Source organism: Squalius cephalus (assembly GCF_949319135.1).
Source record: "Squalius cephalus genome assembly, chromosome: 1".
Taxonomy (NCBI): domain Eukaryota; kingdom Metazoa; phylum Chordata; class Actinopteri; order Cypriniformes; family Leuciscidae; genus Squalius; species Squalius cephalus.
In genome coordinates, this window is record NC_137122.1 from 35,119,136 (window position 1) to 35,136,703 (window position 17,568).

Below are 17,568 nucleotides of genomic sequence, written 5' to 3' on the forward strand. Positions count from 1 at the left end.
GTTCACTTGCCTTTTGAGGATTGACCACAGGTTATCTATTGGATTAAGATCTGGGGAGCTGCCTGGCCATGGATCAAAAATTTGAATGTGATGATCTCCAAGCTACTTGCGATCACCCTTGCTCTTGCAGGATGTTTTGCTACCATTCTTTATTCATGGCAGAGTTTTTATTTTATTTATTTTTTGGCATGAATTGTAAGAGAGCCCATTCCCTTAAATGAAAAGCAGCCCCACACATGGATGGTCTCAGGATGCTTTACTGTTGGCACGACACAGGACTCATAGTAGTGTTCATTTAGTCTTCTCCAGGGGCTTCATATGAGAAAATAACCAGCTTTCTGCTGTCCAACCCTTGTAGTTGCTGACATAACTTCAGTCTGTCCTATATTTCTTGTAGAGAAGTGGCTTCTTTGCTTCCCTTCTTGACTCCAGGCCGTTGTCCAGAAGTCTTGACCTCACTGTGTGAGCAGATGCTCACACACACACACACCTGCTGCCGATACTGAGCAGCTCTGCACTGGTGTGGCGACATGATTCTGTAGCCGACTCCTTAGGAGGAGAGGAGACTGTCCTGCCACTTGCTGGACACTGTGGGACGTCCTGGAGTCTTCTTCACTGCAGTTGAACCAATCTAATTAAAGTTCTTGATAATCTGTTAAATGGTTCTTTCAGGTGCAAAATTCTTTGCAGCAATTGCCTTGCATGTGAAGCCATTTTGATGCAAAGCAATGATGGCTGCACATCTTTCTTTGGAAGTAACCATTGTTAACATAACATCACAATGATTGGAGGCACTTTTTCATTCCCTTTATAGTCTCCTCTTATAATCCAATCAAAATGATACTGACTAGAACTCATTCACACTTTCCCATGTGCTGATGATGATATGATTAGTGAAATTATATTATCTGGTCATTTTGTGCCAAGGACAAAATACAGTGAAAATTAAGCTTTTTGCAATTATTCAAAATGCATCTGCACTCTGCACAATAATATAAATATGTGAATCAACAACACAACTGAAGCATCAAACTTTGTGAAACAAAATGTGTCACTGTCGAAACTTTTGGCTATGACTGTAATATGTTGATATGCTACTGCAAACATCACTCTTTCACATTTCTATATTGTCAGTGCAATCAAGTCACACTTAAATATCTGACAGTTTTTGATGTAACTTTTCAAACATGAACATATAATATTGTTATTTAATGAACTGGAACAGCCTACTGATGCCAGTTTTCTTCCCACATATTCCCATTGGCTGCTCCCGTCACGTCATAAAACGTCTAAATGTTTTTAGACTGAATTTTTATTATTTAAAATAAAAACCTACAATATCAGGTTGACTGGCCTAGCGCTGTCAAAATAACCCAGCATGTATTCTGTCCAATATTCACCCAGCGCTGGGTTGCCAAATAACCCAGAAATGGTGGTTTCATTTTTATTTCATTTTATTAAATTTAGTTTAATCCAGTTAGTATCATTAATATTATAGTTTTTATTAATATATTGGATTAGTTTTTATATTTTTCACTTTCATTTTAACTTGAAATAATTAATTTTGTGCGTTTGTCATGTTTATTAGTTATATTTTATTTTAACTAATAAAATAAATGTAATATTTAACCAATTAATTTTTTTTATTAGTTTTCATTCCACTTTGTTATTTTAGTGAATCAAATTGAACATGAAAATTACTAATTAAGTATATTAAATATACAAGCAACAAACTTGTTTTTTTGTTTGTTTGTTTTTTACATGGTTTTAGGTTAACTACTGTAATAACTGATTAATATCACAAATATTAAATTACTGATGTAGGATTGAACAAAACAAAAAGGACAGGGTTTTTCAGGTATTGCTCTAGCTGCTGATGATCATGATAATTTCTGCAAGTATGAAGACAGAAGCTGTATTTTACATAAGTACCTGTTATTTTCAAGTAGTTTAAAATAACAGCAAGTAATCAGCAGGCAGGTTCACTCACAGCACTCTTAGCCAGGAGTTCAACTGCCCATCACAAGACCTAAAATAAAAAGTATTGAGAAATGTATATACTTGGCGCATTCAAAGACGGACACTTAGATGGTGAAGGTCTTCAAATCAGTGCTGAAGAGTTGGGTGATTGATCCTTCAAGTGTCTCCATAGGCCTGACAATGAAGAGCATTTCAAACTGACCCAATAATACTGATTAAATCTGACTTCCGCTCAAGTGCCAGTTAATTACTCGAGGCGTAAATAAAAAGGACAGGACAGAACAGTATTAACGTCTTAGTGGACTGGAGCTAAATAACTTGTGGAAGCACATTAGGCTCAGTAATGAATAAATAAAAACAGCTTCAATCTAAGGCTGATCATTAGTGCGCACGTCGCCCCCTAGTGACTGACACACATCCTACAACATACATTAATGCCTGCATAACCATCTCTAGAAGAGATTATTGGGGTGATTCATCTGACAGAAGCTAGACGAGCAAAGAGTCTTGAAGATAAGTGAACAAATCTCTCATTTTATAAAAAAAAAATAAGTCAAAGTAATATGACTATTAAATGGGGGGGAAAGAGTCCAAATGAAAGGGGATATAAGATATGATGGCTGCCATATTACATTTACTGATAATCCCCATCCTCCATCACATATGCCATTCACAGCTCGTCTCGCACCAATATCTCTGTGGAGGCCACCAATAGTGCTGACAGCTGTAGGGCTTCCAGCCTGTTAATGACTTAATGAAGCGAATAAGACAAGGTCCCTGTGCCCTTTCAGCTGCAGTAATGAACAAAGTTTAAACATGGATTACGCCTCCTCTGGGCCCCGGATAAAACTCACACATTCATTCTCCAAGTAACAAGAGACATATGTGACATGCTGACAGATTAGATCAGATCCCATCTTTGTTCTGAGATTAATAGTAAAGCAATCTCAAACTCAAGAACTGGTCTAATGGACGAAAATGCCTATGAGAATTTAAAAGTTCAAATCAAAAGCTGTTGATGCTGCATTTAGCCATTTAAATATGACAGCTTTTGGAAGCAAATCAACACTAGTAAATAGTAGCCAGGTAATAATAAGCTAAATCTGTACCTTCTAAATCACATATTACAGTAGATGGTGAGATATTAACTCAAAAAAAAAAAAAAATTGGCAAAAAGTTTGAACTTTAAAAAAATAACACCCATATATGCATGTGATTGTTGATAGCTGGATGGAAAGATAGATATAGATGTGTGTGTGTGTATGTGTGTGTGTGTGTGTGTGTGTGTGTGTGTGTGTGTGTGTGTGTGTGTGTTAAAAAAAAAAAATATATATATAAAAATATATATATAAAATAAAAAATACACACACAAAAAAACAACAACATACGGCCGTGTGTGTGTGTGCGCGCATTTGGTTTATATATAACCAATTATATATATATTACATATTATTTATAACCAAATGTCCCCACAAGGATAGTAAAACCTGAGATCACCTCCATTGTGGGGACCAGCCAGCGGTCCCCATGAGGGAAATGGGTTATTAAACATACTAAATTATATATTTTTTGAAAATGCAGAAAGTTTTCTGTGATGGGTAGGTTTAGGGGTAGGGTTAGTGTAAGGTGATAGAATATACAGTTTGTACAGTATAAAAAACATTAAGTCTATGGAGAGTCCCCACAAAGATAGTGAACCGTGTGTGTGTGTGTGTGTGTGTGTGTGTGTGTGTGTGTGTGTGTGTGTGTGTGTGTGTGTGTGTGTGTGTGTGTGTGTGTGTGTGTGTGTGTGTGTGTGTGTGTGTAAAAAAAAAAAAAAATTATATATAAAAATATATATATAAAATATAAAATACACACACAAAAAAAAAACATACGGCCGTGTGTGTGTGCGCATTTGGTTTATATATAACCAATTATATATATATATTACATATTATTTATAACCAAATGTCCCCACAAGGATAGTAAAACCTGAGATCACCTCCATTGTGGGGACCAGCCAGCGGTCCCCATGAGGGAAATGGGTTATTAAACATACTAAATTATATATTTTTTGAAAATGCAGAAAGTTTTCTGTGATGGGTAGGTTTAGGGGTAGGGTTAGTGTAAGGTGATAGAATATACAGTTTGTACAGTATAAAAAAAATTAAGTCTATGGAGAGTCCCCACAAAGATAGTGAACCGTGTGTGTGTCTGTGTGTGTCTGTGTGTGTGTGTGTCTGTCTGTGTGTCTATGTCTATATCTATACACACACACACACACACACACACACACACACACACACACACACATATAGTGGGGAGAACAAGTATTTGATACACTGCCGATTTTGCAGGTTTTCAAAGCATGTAGAGGTCTGTAATTTTTTTATCATAGGTACTCTTCAACTGTGAGAGATGGAATCTAAAACAAAAATCCAGAAAATCACATTGTATGATTTTTAAATAATTAATTTGCATTTTATTGCATGACATAAGTATTTGATCACCTACCAACCAGTAAGAATTCCGGCTCTCATAGACCTGTTAGTTTTTCGCTAAGAAGCCCTCCTGTTCTCCACTCATTACCTGTATTAACTGCATCTGTTTGAACTCGTTACCTGTATAAAAGACACCTGTCCACACACTCAATCAAACAGACTCCAACCTCTCCACAATGGCCAAGACCAGAGGGCTAAGGACATCAGGGATAAAATTGTAGACCTGCACAAGGCTGGGATGGGCTACAGGACAATAGGCAAGCAGCTTGGTGAGAAGGCAACAACTGTTGGCGCAATTATCAGAAAATGGAAGAAGTTCAAGATGACGGTCAATCTCCCTCGGTCTGGGGCACCATGCAAGATCTCACCTCGTGGGGCATCAATGATCATGAGGAAGGTGAGGGATCAGCCCAGAACTACACGGCAGGACCTGGTCAATGACCTGAAGAGAGCTGGGACCACAGTCTCAAAGAAAACCATTAGTAACACACTACACCGTCATGAATTAAAATCCTGCAGCGCACGCAAGGTCCCCCTGCTCAAGCCAGCGCATGTCCAGGCCCGTCTGAAGTTTGCCAGTGACCATCTGGATGATCCAGAGGAGGAATGGGAGAAGGTCATGTGGTCTGACGAGACAAAAATAGAGCTTTTTGGTCTAAACTCCACTCGCCGTGTTTGGAGGAAGAAGAAGGATGAGTACAACCCCAAGAACACCATCCCAACCGTGAAGCATGGAGGTGGAAACATCATTCTTTGGGGATGCTTTTCTGCAAAGGGGACAGGACGACTGCACAGTATTGAGGGGAGGATGGATGGGGCCATGTATCGCGAGATTTTGGCCAACAACCTCCTTCCCTCAGTAAGAGCATTGAAGATGGGTCGTGGCTGGGTCTTCCAGCATGACAACGACCCGAAACACACAGCCAGGGCAACTAAGGAGTGGCTCCGTAAGAAGCATCTCAAGGTCCTGGAGTGTCCTAGCCAGTCTCCAGACCTGAACCCAATAGAAAATCTTTGGAGGGAGCTGAAAGTCTGTATTGCCCAGCGACAGCCACGAAACCTGAAGGATCTGGAGAAGGTGTATGGAGGAGTGGGCCAAAATCCCTGCTGCAGTGTGTGCAAACCTGGTCAAGAACTACAAGAAATGTATGATCTCTGTAATTGCAAACAAAGGTTTCTGTACCAAATATTAAGTTCTGCTTTTCTGATGTATCAAATACTTTTGTCATGCAATAAAATGCAAATGAATTACTTAAAAATCATACAATGTGATTTTCTGGATTTTTGTTTTAGATTCCGTCACTCACAGTTGAAGAGTACCTATAATAAAAATTACAGACTTCTACATGCTTTGTAAGTGGGAAAACCTGCAAAATCGGCAGTGTATCAAATACTTGTGCTCCCCACTGTATATACACATATATACATACGGCCATATGTGTTTTTTTTTTTGTTGTGTATTTTTTATATATATTTATAATATCTCTCTCTCTCTCTCTCTCTCTCTCTCTCTATATATATATATATATATATATAGAACTGTGCAAAAGTCTTAGGCATGTTTTTTTTTTGGGGGGGGGGGGGGGGGGGTATTAACATGCTTAAGACTTTTGCACAGTACTGTATGTATATATATATATATATATATATTACACATACACACAGTACCGTGTGTGTGTGTATATATACACACACGCATCCCTCTTATAAAAAGGGAGACAGGAATTAATATTTAACCAATTAATTACTAGGCACACGGTACTGTAGGGAAGACTGATTAAGTAATTGCACCTTCATGACTTTATAATGATTCTCAGTGAATCAACCTAATCATGAAATCAATAACACACAGAGCGACATGCTGTTGAGACAGTGAGATCAAGAAAGTACAGAGCAATTCATAAAATATGAAGATTAATCGAGACAAAGGTAAGAATGTAAATTAAAAGATGGTAGTGAAAGACAAAGTAACAGGCTGGGACTCACAATTATAATCAATGAAATGATCAAATAATGTCAACCACTCAAGAGGTCTTACGGTAAGACATGAAAAAGCTTTTAAACAGCGTGAACAAACCCCATTATGCCAGCCACTCCGCTAGCACACCAAAAATGACTAATTACATCATTCAAGACCTTTAAGGAGGAATCCAGCTGGCAAACTGTAGCCTTAATGGCTGATTTAAATTCACATGGAAAGCTTGCCAAAAAAAAAAAAAAATCAGATTACTGGCTAATTTCTGGATAATAAAAAAACATCCTTACACACATCTAATACTAGCTACAAAAGCATGCAGCATTTGTTAGCAAGACTCAAGAAGTGAACACGTCATTTACGGGTCTCATCAGGAATTTATTCCTAAAGATTTATGCATGAGACAAGTGATTTATATACATATTTACAAAGGTTTACACAAAACCTAAACAAAAGTAGTGAAGTCTTTGGTTAGTAGGTGTTGTTTGTTCAATAGTGGGTATTGTCATAATATGTATTAACATAAGACATGTTCTACAATTATACTTTATATAATTTATACTTATTTTAAGTGACTGTGCGATCAACGTAATCCATCATATGACTCCACAGGTAACTCTCCGAGCAGCTCATCAAGGTCATCTTTAGAAAAGAAACAAATCACATACAAAGATTAATACTCAAATGTATGCACTCTCTCCACAGTTCAAAGACACTGGAGCATCTGAAAATTAAAAGTTAAATTATCTTTCCCATCTAATTTCAAACCACCAGCATACCACCCACTGTTTAGAAGACAAAACATTTTTTCTTGCAACTTCTAAAGAGTCTAATGAGTTAAAAGCCACTGAGATAATTGCATTGTTCTAATCTGAAAAACTCATGTTCAAATAAAGAGTAAACAATGTGACAAATTTCTGAATGAAAATTAATCCAGTTTAGGGGTGTGTGATAAGCAAGAATTTATCAGGATATGCTCAATGTTGTTCAATATATAAATCACATCAGGTCATCCTAGGACTGACAGACCTTCACAGTCCCTAACATTAATGATACTACAGAAAAATCCATGGTAAAATTTTCTAAGGATGTTAATCAAAAGCTTTCGGTCTTCTGAACCGCTATGCACGGCACAATGTCTCCTCTTGTTTTCCTCCTCAATGCTGCTTAAAATGTCAAGACAGTTGAATAGGACTTAAATTAGCTTAAGTATTGAGTCAATCAGGGGTCAGAAAGGAGTCAGTAAAAGAAAATGCTGTACCAAATCTAAATGGATCTGGCAAAATGCCTCCATTTAGTCACAGTCTGGCATCCAGCCTAGATCCATTTCCTCAAAGTTACTTCATACCTGATGCTTTTAACATGCGACTGATGCAATTCATGAAATGTAAATTTATGAAAATATCCAAATGATTGTTCTGAGTCGATTTTAAATGGTGAAATGCCATTTCAAGAGTGCTAACACAAGAGTACTGTTAGTATCACTCTGCTTGTCTGTGCCATTCCAGACTAGAGTATGTGAGTGTGGAAGTAGAGCAGTGTTTTTTGTTTTGGTGAAGGTCTGTTTTCTCCTGCAGCAAGAACTTTTTTCCCCAACACACCTGTGTTTCCCTATCACTCCAGAAAAGCTTAGGGCAGGGGTGTGTTTCCCAAAACCATTGTTAGACAACCATGATTAAAAATTCTGTTACCAACATAGTTCAGGGATTCAGTGTTTCAACAAACATTCGCAAACTTGTTTGGTTGGAACTACAGCTTATGACCTGTGGTTAGAGGAACAGATTCTTGTTAGTATAACATGTGGATCATGCTCTTGAGCACAATAAGCAACTAGCCACTATTGCATGATGGTGGTTAATCAGCGTCATTGTACAGGAAACACCCCAGAGCAGGATTTTCTCAGCAGTGGAAATGAAAAACCTGGAGCAAAGCTGAAGTGTTTACAGAAGACTTAGTGCAGGGAAAAGAAATGTCGCTCCACTCCACTCACATACTCGGTTCTAGATCAGCTTTCAGCCATTACGTCGCTTTGTGACTACAACAGCACTCTTGCTTGTGTGAGATTGCTTAACTGACAAAACTCCAACATTCACACCTGTGTCCCATGCTGTGTCCTCTGTTGGTCCCAACACTGTAGATGCTTGACAGAGCTCATTAGAGCCAGCTGCAGTGTCTAAACCATCAGCAGCCCGACTTTCCTCAACTGTGTTTTCATCTTCGTCATCAAAGTGGAGCACCATCTGAGAGACCGGGCCCCCCGCAGGCCCGCTGGGTTCACTACGCAATGCAAACTCCTGCTTGTACACGGCACAACAGGGGCGAAATGAAAACAAAACAAATGATAAAGACAACACATAAATAGTTTAATAGAGAAACATTTTGGAAAAGGAAGCATCTCCTCAGTAAAGGTACTTCCACAACAGACAAGCAAAATGCTGGAGACCACCAAATTGGACTCAATTTGAAGAAAGACTTAAAACAGAACTTTAGAAATATGATGCATACACAGGGGAACAGAACAAGGCAACTCACCAGTGGAGGGTGGGATGGCTGGGAGTTATGGAAGACCCCATCAGGTGGGTATATCCTGAGAAGGTTATTGGGTGTGACATTCAGGTAGTGATTTCGGTGTGATGGTGAAAACACACCCACCTTTAAAAAATAATTAGAAATCTATGGACTCATAGCCTCTTTATTAGACACACAGTAGAGGACTGGAAATGATAGAGAATAACGCACAATGGGATCTGCAAATATTGCGAGCCTGATCTCGTAATGCCCACATAAGCACTACGGCTCAACATGTGCTATCCGTTAAGCCGTGGCTCTGAGCAATATATTACAATAGTAATGAGTAAAGTAAAACAATATCTGGTGTAATCTTAAGTGCATATTAGTTCATGGTATAGTTTATAATGAGGTCAAAAAGATAGTTACTTGTTTGAGTAGTAGCACAGCTCCTGTCTTGAGCTCTCCCTGTCTGTCTTCCACAAGGCGACGATGAACAGTGCCCTGCATCTCACCTTCAGTGTGAAAAAGAAACACAGGAAAAGACAAGTAAAAAAAAAGACTTTACTGGAAACAAATATGTGCAATCAGACCAGGAAAACCAGCTCAGTCAGGAACCATATTTTATATGCCATATTAGACATATTTTTTGTCTAATAACTTTTGGCTGTTAATGTACCATTAAACCGTAATTATTTGTAGTACCTGTAGGATCTCTGAAGATGGCCTTTGCGTCTACATGCGTGTGTGTGATACTCTTCAAGACAACAGCCATGTTAGGAACCTTATTCTTAGTTAGCTGCCTGAGAGCAGCCTGGAGGAGTCAGAGAGATTTAAGTCACAAATAAGCACCAAAGAAAACAAGAGAATAACAGAAAAGAAAAAAAAACATAAGTTGGAGCACAGCCTCAAGGCCATTGGTAATGAATCAAGTGAAAAGCTAATCAGCATTTGTCAGCCTAATGAATATTTAACACACGTGTACCATTAGCAGAGGATCGTTATGACACACTGGGCAAAACACATTAAAATTACATTAATAATCACTTTAAGGTGACTGATGACAACGGTGATTATGTTTGTGTTAATCATTTAGGGAGCCGAGACTTCTCATTTGTCCTGATTATAGTCATGGACTTCCACTTCAGGCATTGCAAAGCAATACAAATATTTATTGTACAAATCTGGATAAAATGAACAAATCTGCAAACTAACAAAATTCTATCCTAAGCACAAACACTCAAAATCTAATTTAAATACACAGTTTGCTGTGAGATTCAAGTAGCTCACCTTGCGGAGAACCATAACAACACTGTACAAATGCAGAAAGCAAGAAGGGTTCTTCTCGTCCAATCCCATCTCAGACTTCATCACTGCCCACGGACCCCTGCTGAACTCCTCTTCCTCGCTAACCTGAGAGCTGGAGACCTGCTGAGAAAAATGGATACCGTCTGATGAGTGTACGTTTGAGAGTATGTGTGAGAAAGTGAATCTGTCAGCGAATCCACACAATTGTACAGTGTATAAAAAAGACACGGTAAGAAAAAAAAAAAAAAAAAAATATATATATATATATATATATATATATATATATATAAAATTTCAATAACCGAATGATTTTATACTGTTTTAATTTATTGGTATTGGCTGATATTGGATTTTACATTGATGCTCATTTAGATGACTTCTTCCATCATCTAATACAATTATGTTAAATGTAATATTTAGCAAATCTCAAAATTAATATCCATTTTATATTTTTGTGATGCCCAAATTCACCTGTAGCATGTAGAATGATTGATTTTAGTTGTCTTTTAAATCAGCCAGAATTGGTGCATCTAAACAAATAAATAAAATAAATAATAATAAATATAAAAAATGTGTGTGTGTGTGTGTGTGTATGTATATATATATATATATATATATATATATATATATATATATATATACACATATATATAAAAAAAAATTGAAAGTGAATGGGAGAGACCAATGCAACCTATGAATGGAACAACATAAAATATGTATCATTTTTAAGCTTAGAATCTCAGCTTTTTAATGCATCTAATCAGTTTGATCAACTCCTAACGAATGCTGAGTTATCACTCTGAAAACGGAGTGTACCCCCCGCAGGCGCCACCTAGCTGCGAAATAAATAATCATAATATTTTTCAAAAATATTACCTTGATCAACTTAAAATAGGTGTCATTTGAAAGCTTAGAGTCTGAAATTTACAATGAATGTAGCCAATTTGATAAACTCCTAAGTAGTGCTGAGTTATTTGCTGATAAATAGAAAAAATAATCATAATTTATAAACTACTTTTTTGTATTACATTCAGCAATATGTCAAATACATCATACAGCTCAGATAGTCCTGTGTCATATGTCATTTGAAAGGTCTCAATGAGTAGAATACAACAAGCATAATTGTTTCAGGCTTTTTACTAAACTTGAGCGAGGTTTTTGTAAAAGAAGCCCTTCAAGAGACCCATGTGTAAACCATATATGGATGCTGAATTTTAGACACATTTCCGCTCGTAACTTCATGAAACATGCTCCGATTGTGGAATATGACACATCATTATTTACAGCAGATGCTTACAATTAAAATGAGTCCAAACATAATCCATCACTCAGAACTAAAGATATTCCTCATGGAGTTCTAACACAAAAAATACCACAGACGCACAGACTCATGTAGCCAAGCAAGGTAGCTTAGATTTGGCCTTTGTACTCGTATCTTCATGATACATACATCGATCATGAAAAATGGCACAACGTTATTTACAGCAGGGGCTCACGATTAAAAAGACTCCAAACTCAATATATTCCATCAATCAGATCTAAAGATATTCTTCATGGCGTTCTAACACAGAAAATACCACAGACGCACCTAGCCAAGTATATACTCATGAAGCACTCGCGTTTGGTTTTCGCTCATAACTTCACGAAGCATGCACAGATCGTAGACAACTGTACATCATTATTTTCAGCAGACTATCACGATTAAAAAGAGCCCGAACTCAGCATAATCCATCACTCAGATCTAAAGATATTCCTAATGGAGTTGTAACACACAAACCCCAACAGGCGCACACAGAGTCTTGAATATAGACGTAGCCTAGCACTTATGTCGCGTTTTAACTCATAACTCAATGAAGCATGCATAAATTGTGGAAAATGGCACATCATTACTTACATGAGATTGTTAAGATTAAAAAGAGCCCAAACTCACCATAATCCATCACTCAGATCTAAAGATATTCCTCATGGACTTCTAACATATGTCTCTCCCATTCACTTTCAATGGCCCATTGAAACAATGGCCCACAATGGCCCAGTGGAACACCACAAGTGTAACTCTGTGCCATTTTGTACAAAATAAAAGTTTTTCAAAACAAAATTCCTAGTGAAAAATTAAAGTAGACTAGTGTGATCAACAGTGCCAATTTTCTTCAGATTTTATTTTATTTCTCCAAAATTATTCAAAAATAATGTTTTTTTTTACTCAAAAATTGAGATGCCTACTCAAATAAATGAGGCCTACAATTAAACAGATGCAAATAGAAATATAAAACCAGTCCTAATTGGAAGAGAACAAGTGGACAAAAAGATTGAATCCAATATTGGGTGATAATATTGCATTACGAGTGATTTATAAGCTATTTTTTGTAGTCCGGTCATTTTTGACCGGGAACACCACGAGAGTGACAATGTGCCATATTGTACAAAATAAAAGTTTTTCAAAACAAAATTCCTGGTGAAAAATTAAAGTAGACTAGTGTGATCAACAGTGCCAATTTTCTTCAGTTTTTATTTTATTTTTCCAAAATTATTCAAAAATAATGTTTTTTTTTACTAAAAAAAATGAGACGCTTACTCTCAAATAAATGAGGCCTACGATTAATCAGATGCAAATAGAAATATAAAACCAGTCCTAACTGAAAGAGAACAAGTTAACAAAAAGATTGAATCCAATATTGGGTGATAATATTGCATAACGAGTGATTTATAAGCTATTTTTTGTAGTCCGGTCATTTTTGACCGGGAACACCACAGGTGAAATTGGGTTGTGAACACCACACAAGGGTTAAAGTCATTATTTATTTTTATGAAAAATAAAGCCAAAATGGAGATGCCTTGAGTGACATTTATATAGCGCTTTTCTCTGCACTCTGGAAAGGGGAAATCTCCTCAACCACCACCAATGTGTAGCATCCACCTGGATGATGCGACGGCAGCCACAGTGTGCCAGAATGCCCACCACACACCAGTACAGCCTATGATTTATTTGTTTGTAGAACCACCTTTAGCACAGCAGCAATAACTTGAAGTGATAATAATAACTTTTTTCAGACTCTCACATGGTTGTGGAGGAATTTTGGCCCGCTCTTCTTTACAACATTGCTTCAATTCATTGAGGTTTGTGGGAATTTGTTTATGCACACCTCTCTTAAGGTCCCGTCACAGCATTTAAATCGGGTTGAGGTCTGGACTAGACTAGGCCAGTGAAACACCTTTCTTTTCTTTTTCAGTCATTCTGTTGTAGATTTGCTGCTGTGCTTGGGATCATTGTCCTGTTGCATGCCCCAATTTCGGCCAAGCTTTAGTTGCTGGACAGATGTCCTCACATTTGACTCTAGAATACTTTGGTATACAGAGGAGTTTATGGTCGACTCAATGACTGCAAGATGCCCAGGTCCTGCGGCTGCAAAACAAGCCCAAATCATCAGCCCTCCATCAGCGTGATGGACAGTTGCTATGAGGTGTCTGTGCTGATATGCTGTGATATGTTTGGTTTTCGCTGTGCATTACGGCCAAACATCTCCACTTTCGTCTCGTCTGTCCAAAGGACATTGTTCCAGAAGTCTTAGATGGAACTTTGCAAACCTAAGCCGTGCTGCCATGTTGTTTTTAGAGAGAAGCAGCTTTCTCCTGGCAACCCTTTTCAAACATGCCATACTTGTCCTGTCTTTTTGTAATTCTACTGCCATGAACTAACATTTCACATGCTAACTGAGGCCAGTAGAGGCTGAGATACAGTTCTTGGGTTTTATGCAGTTTCACTGAACACTGCATGATCTGACCTTGGAGTGAATTTGCTGGGACGTCCACTCCTGGGAGAATTAGCAACTGTCTTGAATGTTTTCCACTTGTGAATAATCTTCCTTACTGTAGAATGATGGACTTCAAAATGTTTGGAAATGTCTGCATAACCCTTCCCAGATTGATGGGCAGCAACAATTGCTTCTCTAAGATCTAAGATCGCTGATGTCTTTCCTCCTTGGCATTGTGTTAACACACACCTGAAGGCTCCAGAGAAGCAAACGGCCAAAACTACTGCTTTTATAGAGTTGGTCACACTTGCTGATGATCAAGATTTTAAGACCTGCCAAGGTCATTTTTTTTAATGTCCACAGAATTCAAAAGGGTGTACTTTCTTTTTCACATGGCTGTATTTTACTAAACATTAATAGTGGAATAAATTGCACAACAAAATGACACTACAAGGGTCATTCTGTGTCAAATCAACAAAATTTCAGAAACCTCCCTGGCTCAAATGTTTGATTTTGTCAATATTTTTTTCTGAAGAAAGATAAACAGAAATAGTGATGAAAGCCAAAATATTAAATGTCTTGGATAAATATTTACGGAGTAATCCATTATTTGGGGGTCAAAATGACAATTTACCAGAGATTTGGAGCCAAATTACAGGGGGTTAAAAATGACTTTAGAAAGATGGCAGCATCATTATTTTATTTTTATACAGAGATTGGTTGATCTATTAGTAAAATCTGTTAACTTTGTTGCATTATATGCCAACGGTGACCGTTCAAAAAATGGGAAAAAACACTTCTTGTGTTTTTTGCCCAAAGTTTGCATGTCTGTAACTCAAGTACTAAAGATACCTGAATATCCTTTTATATTTTGGTTTTTAACCAACTTTTCATTTGGTATCCATATTTTTAAGGCCTTATATAGTTTAATTACAGAGGTATTTGCATGCAAACTTGGGGCAAAATACTCAAAAAGTGTTTTTTCCCCACATTTTTTAACTGTCACCATTGGCATACAATGTAACAAAGATTGCTTAAGTCAACAGATTTTACAAATACACCGACCAATCTCCAAGTAAAAATTAAATAATGATGCTGTTATTTTTCTAAAGTAATTTTTACCCCTTTGCAATTTGGCTCCAAATCTCAGGTGAAATTTGTTATTTTGACCCTCTCCACAAAATAGTGGATTACACTCTCATTTTATATTTTAGCTTTCTTCTTCATTTATGCATTTCTTTCACCAGAATTTTTTTTAATCAATATTACAATTTTTAGCCAGGGACCTCTGCTTGAGTTGACACGAAATGACCCACAAAGCCTCAAATCCATTGACTGTAATTTTCTAATGTGGAAGGTCCCAAGTTCACATACCTCATTTCTTAGGCGAGCAACCGCTCCATGTGCAGGTGTCTGAGGAACTGACACAACAATATCATCAAGACTCCCCCCACTGACCTACAAGACAACATAAATAGGAATATTGTAAGAAAACAGTGAGGAAACAAAGGAAATCTCCAGGTTACAGCTGAGGCTACAGAACAATAATTAACATCAACCACAAGTTTTAGGGAGAAATAGTCTTGCAATACACAAAATAACAGATCTGGGAAGTACGTATTGTGTTCCATTAACAGTAATCAGCTAGAGTAGTGCTTGGCTGACCTGCTGAGGTAGTGCTCCTGCTGGGCCAGGGAAACGACGCGCTTTGGTTGTCATCATACAGCTCTGTGGTCTCTGAGGTGTCTTATTGGCTGCAGACACCAGCTGGACCAAGTGATTGGTCAGGACGGGTGTGTTGAGAGGACGAGGTGTAAATGTGGAAGAGGAATCAATAGCAGATGACACAGAGTGGAAAAGAGATCCTCTGGGCTGCAGCGGGGTCCTCGGTGACGAAGTACCCCTGTGGCACTGAGGAGACACAACTGGAGGCCTTGTAGTCACAGGTCCGGGGAATCGTGAGACTAATGTAGCGGGGATACGCATGTGATTTGGATTCTGCATAGGGGTAGATGGACACCTGGGGCCTTCGACATTCGAAGCAAATGAGCTGTTGATTGAGGGCCGTGCAACTGACACAGAGCAAGTAGCATCGAACCTGCCATGGGAGGACACTTCTGGTGCTGAATGTCTCATTCGTTTAACCGGCGAAATGTTGTCCAGTGGTGAAGAAATATTTTGTGGCTCAGAAACCACCTGAGGAATGCTATCCAGCTCCTCCAGATCCACATCCCAGTCGTCAAAGTCATCCTGAGGAGTGAGGTCTCTCTGCGGGACACTGAGAGATGCTGGCGGTGGATGGTTTATTTGGTTAGAGGAGGGTTTCAGGGATGACGCAGGTGCTCTGAGGGGGAAAAGTGTCTGATGGCAAGGTATGGAGAAGTCTGGTGGGGAATTGATAGTGCCACATGTTGGGGTTCGAAGAGTCGCCACACAACCAGATCCTGACATATTTTCCCCAGGGCCTGATGACAAGCTAACAGGTCTCTGCTGAACATGAGTGGATTTTTCAGCCAACACATGCGAGGACTCGGATGGTGGAGCTACAGAGGGAGCAGTAGAAGATGTGCGCTCTGATGGACATGTCCAATCAGGTTCAAGCAAATCCTACAGATGAAAAACCATAACAATATAAAACAAATTATACACGTGAATACACAATACACATACATATGTAACATATGAAACAAATACATACATATATGTATGTGTGTGTGTGTGTGTGTGTGTGTGTTTACATCTTATTCTATGTAAACTTTGTCTGTTTTGTAAACTATAATAAATGCATGTCAAAACTAAAGCTAAACTCCAAACCTCATCATCAAACTCCTCTCCAAGACTGAACAGCCCCTTCCATTTCTTACAAGCCTGTAAAAACAAACTGTTAATTATATCATCAAAGAAAAAACACAATAATCCGTTTTTAGCTTACAACAATAACGCTAACGTTAGCTGTTTGTACATAACGTTAGCTTACTTACCGTGGCTGTCATGTCTGTTCCGTCAATCATTAGAGCAGTTATGCAACACGACAACCATTAATTATTGTTGTATGCAACTATTCGTTAAAAGTTTTGTTCTCATTGGATGTGCAGACCAGGAAAACACCGAATAGTGTATAATCTCTAATTTCCACAACCTCGCGCCGCCACGTTCAAACACGGACGACGTGCGTGTGACGTAGGCAGGCGACGCGTTTCGTTGGCGCGTTCAGCAGCGGTGAAGTAGCGGCATCTGCTGGGTGTGTCCTAGGCGTGCATACACGTATACGGCGAACAAAACTTTGGAATAAACGTTGTAATTTCAGAAAAAACGTGATTATTTTTTTTTCACCCGAGCTTATTCCCAAAGTCGCATTAGATATCACCTTTATTTACACTTTGTGCGAATGGCACTCATCACTACATAATGGAATCCGCCTTTTTTTTGTAGAGCAACTGCAGAAAAACATATTTTTGTGGCATTTTAAAGTCTTAAATTGCACATATGTAGGTCCGAGAAATCCACATTTTCAAGGGGAGCATGCCACCGCCAGACCTACCTCATATTTGAATGCGTGTGG

At 38.2% G+C, this 17,568-nt stretch overlaps 1 protein-coding gene across 4 annotated transcripts; it reads right to left on the minus strand.

Annotated features, from left to right (window-relative positions):
* Positions 1 to 6,798: 6,798 nt before the first annotated feature.
* hrob (homologous recombination factor with OB-fold) lies at positions 6,799 to 17,172 on the minus strand. 4 transcript variants are annotated; one of them, XM_079864830.1, is made up of 10 exons: positions 16,988 to 17,172; positions 16,821 to 16,874; positions 15,672 to 16,613; positions 15,381 to 15,464; positions 10,237 to 10,377; positions 9,652 to 9,760; positions 9,376 to 9,461; positions 8,971 to 9,090; positions 8,534 to 8,732; positions 6,799 to 7,080 (listed from the first exon to the last, which is right to left on the minus strand). In XM_079864830.1, the coding sequence occupies exons 1-10, from the start codon at positions 17,015 to 17,017 to the stop codon at positions 7,022 to 7,024; spliced, it is 1,824 nt and encodes a 607-aa protein (XP_079720956.1). In that variant the 5' UTR covers positions 17,018 to 17,172; the 3' UTR covers positions 6,799 to 7,021. The 4 variants fall into 4 exon arrangements, with proteins under 4 accessions (XP_079720956.1, XP_079720955.1, XP_079720954.1 ...); XM_079864829.1 differs by having other exon boundaries at positions 10,237 to 10,374; positions 16,988 to 17,118; XM_079864828.1 differs by having other exon boundaries at positions 6,937 to 7,080; positions 8,534 to 8,735; positions 10,237 to 10,374; positions 16,988 to 17,118.
* Positions 17,173 to 17,568: the final 396 nt, after the last annotated feature.

What these genes read in the sequence shown, in the direction of transcription:
- hrob (XM_079864827.1), bottom strand. Translation starts at nt 17,017, where the DNA reads ATGATTGACGGAACAGACATGACAGCCACG. An exon ending in GAACAGACATGACAGCCACG is followed by an intron (nt 16,875 to 16,987) that starts GTAAGTAAGCTA and finishes TTGTTTTTACAG; the next exon opens with GCTTGTAAGAAATGGAAGGG. An exon ending in TTGTTATGGTTCTCCGCAAG is followed by an intron (nt 9,761 to 10,236) that starts GTGAGCTACTTG and finishes TGACTCCTCCAG; the next exon opens with GCTGCTCTCAGGCAGCTAAC.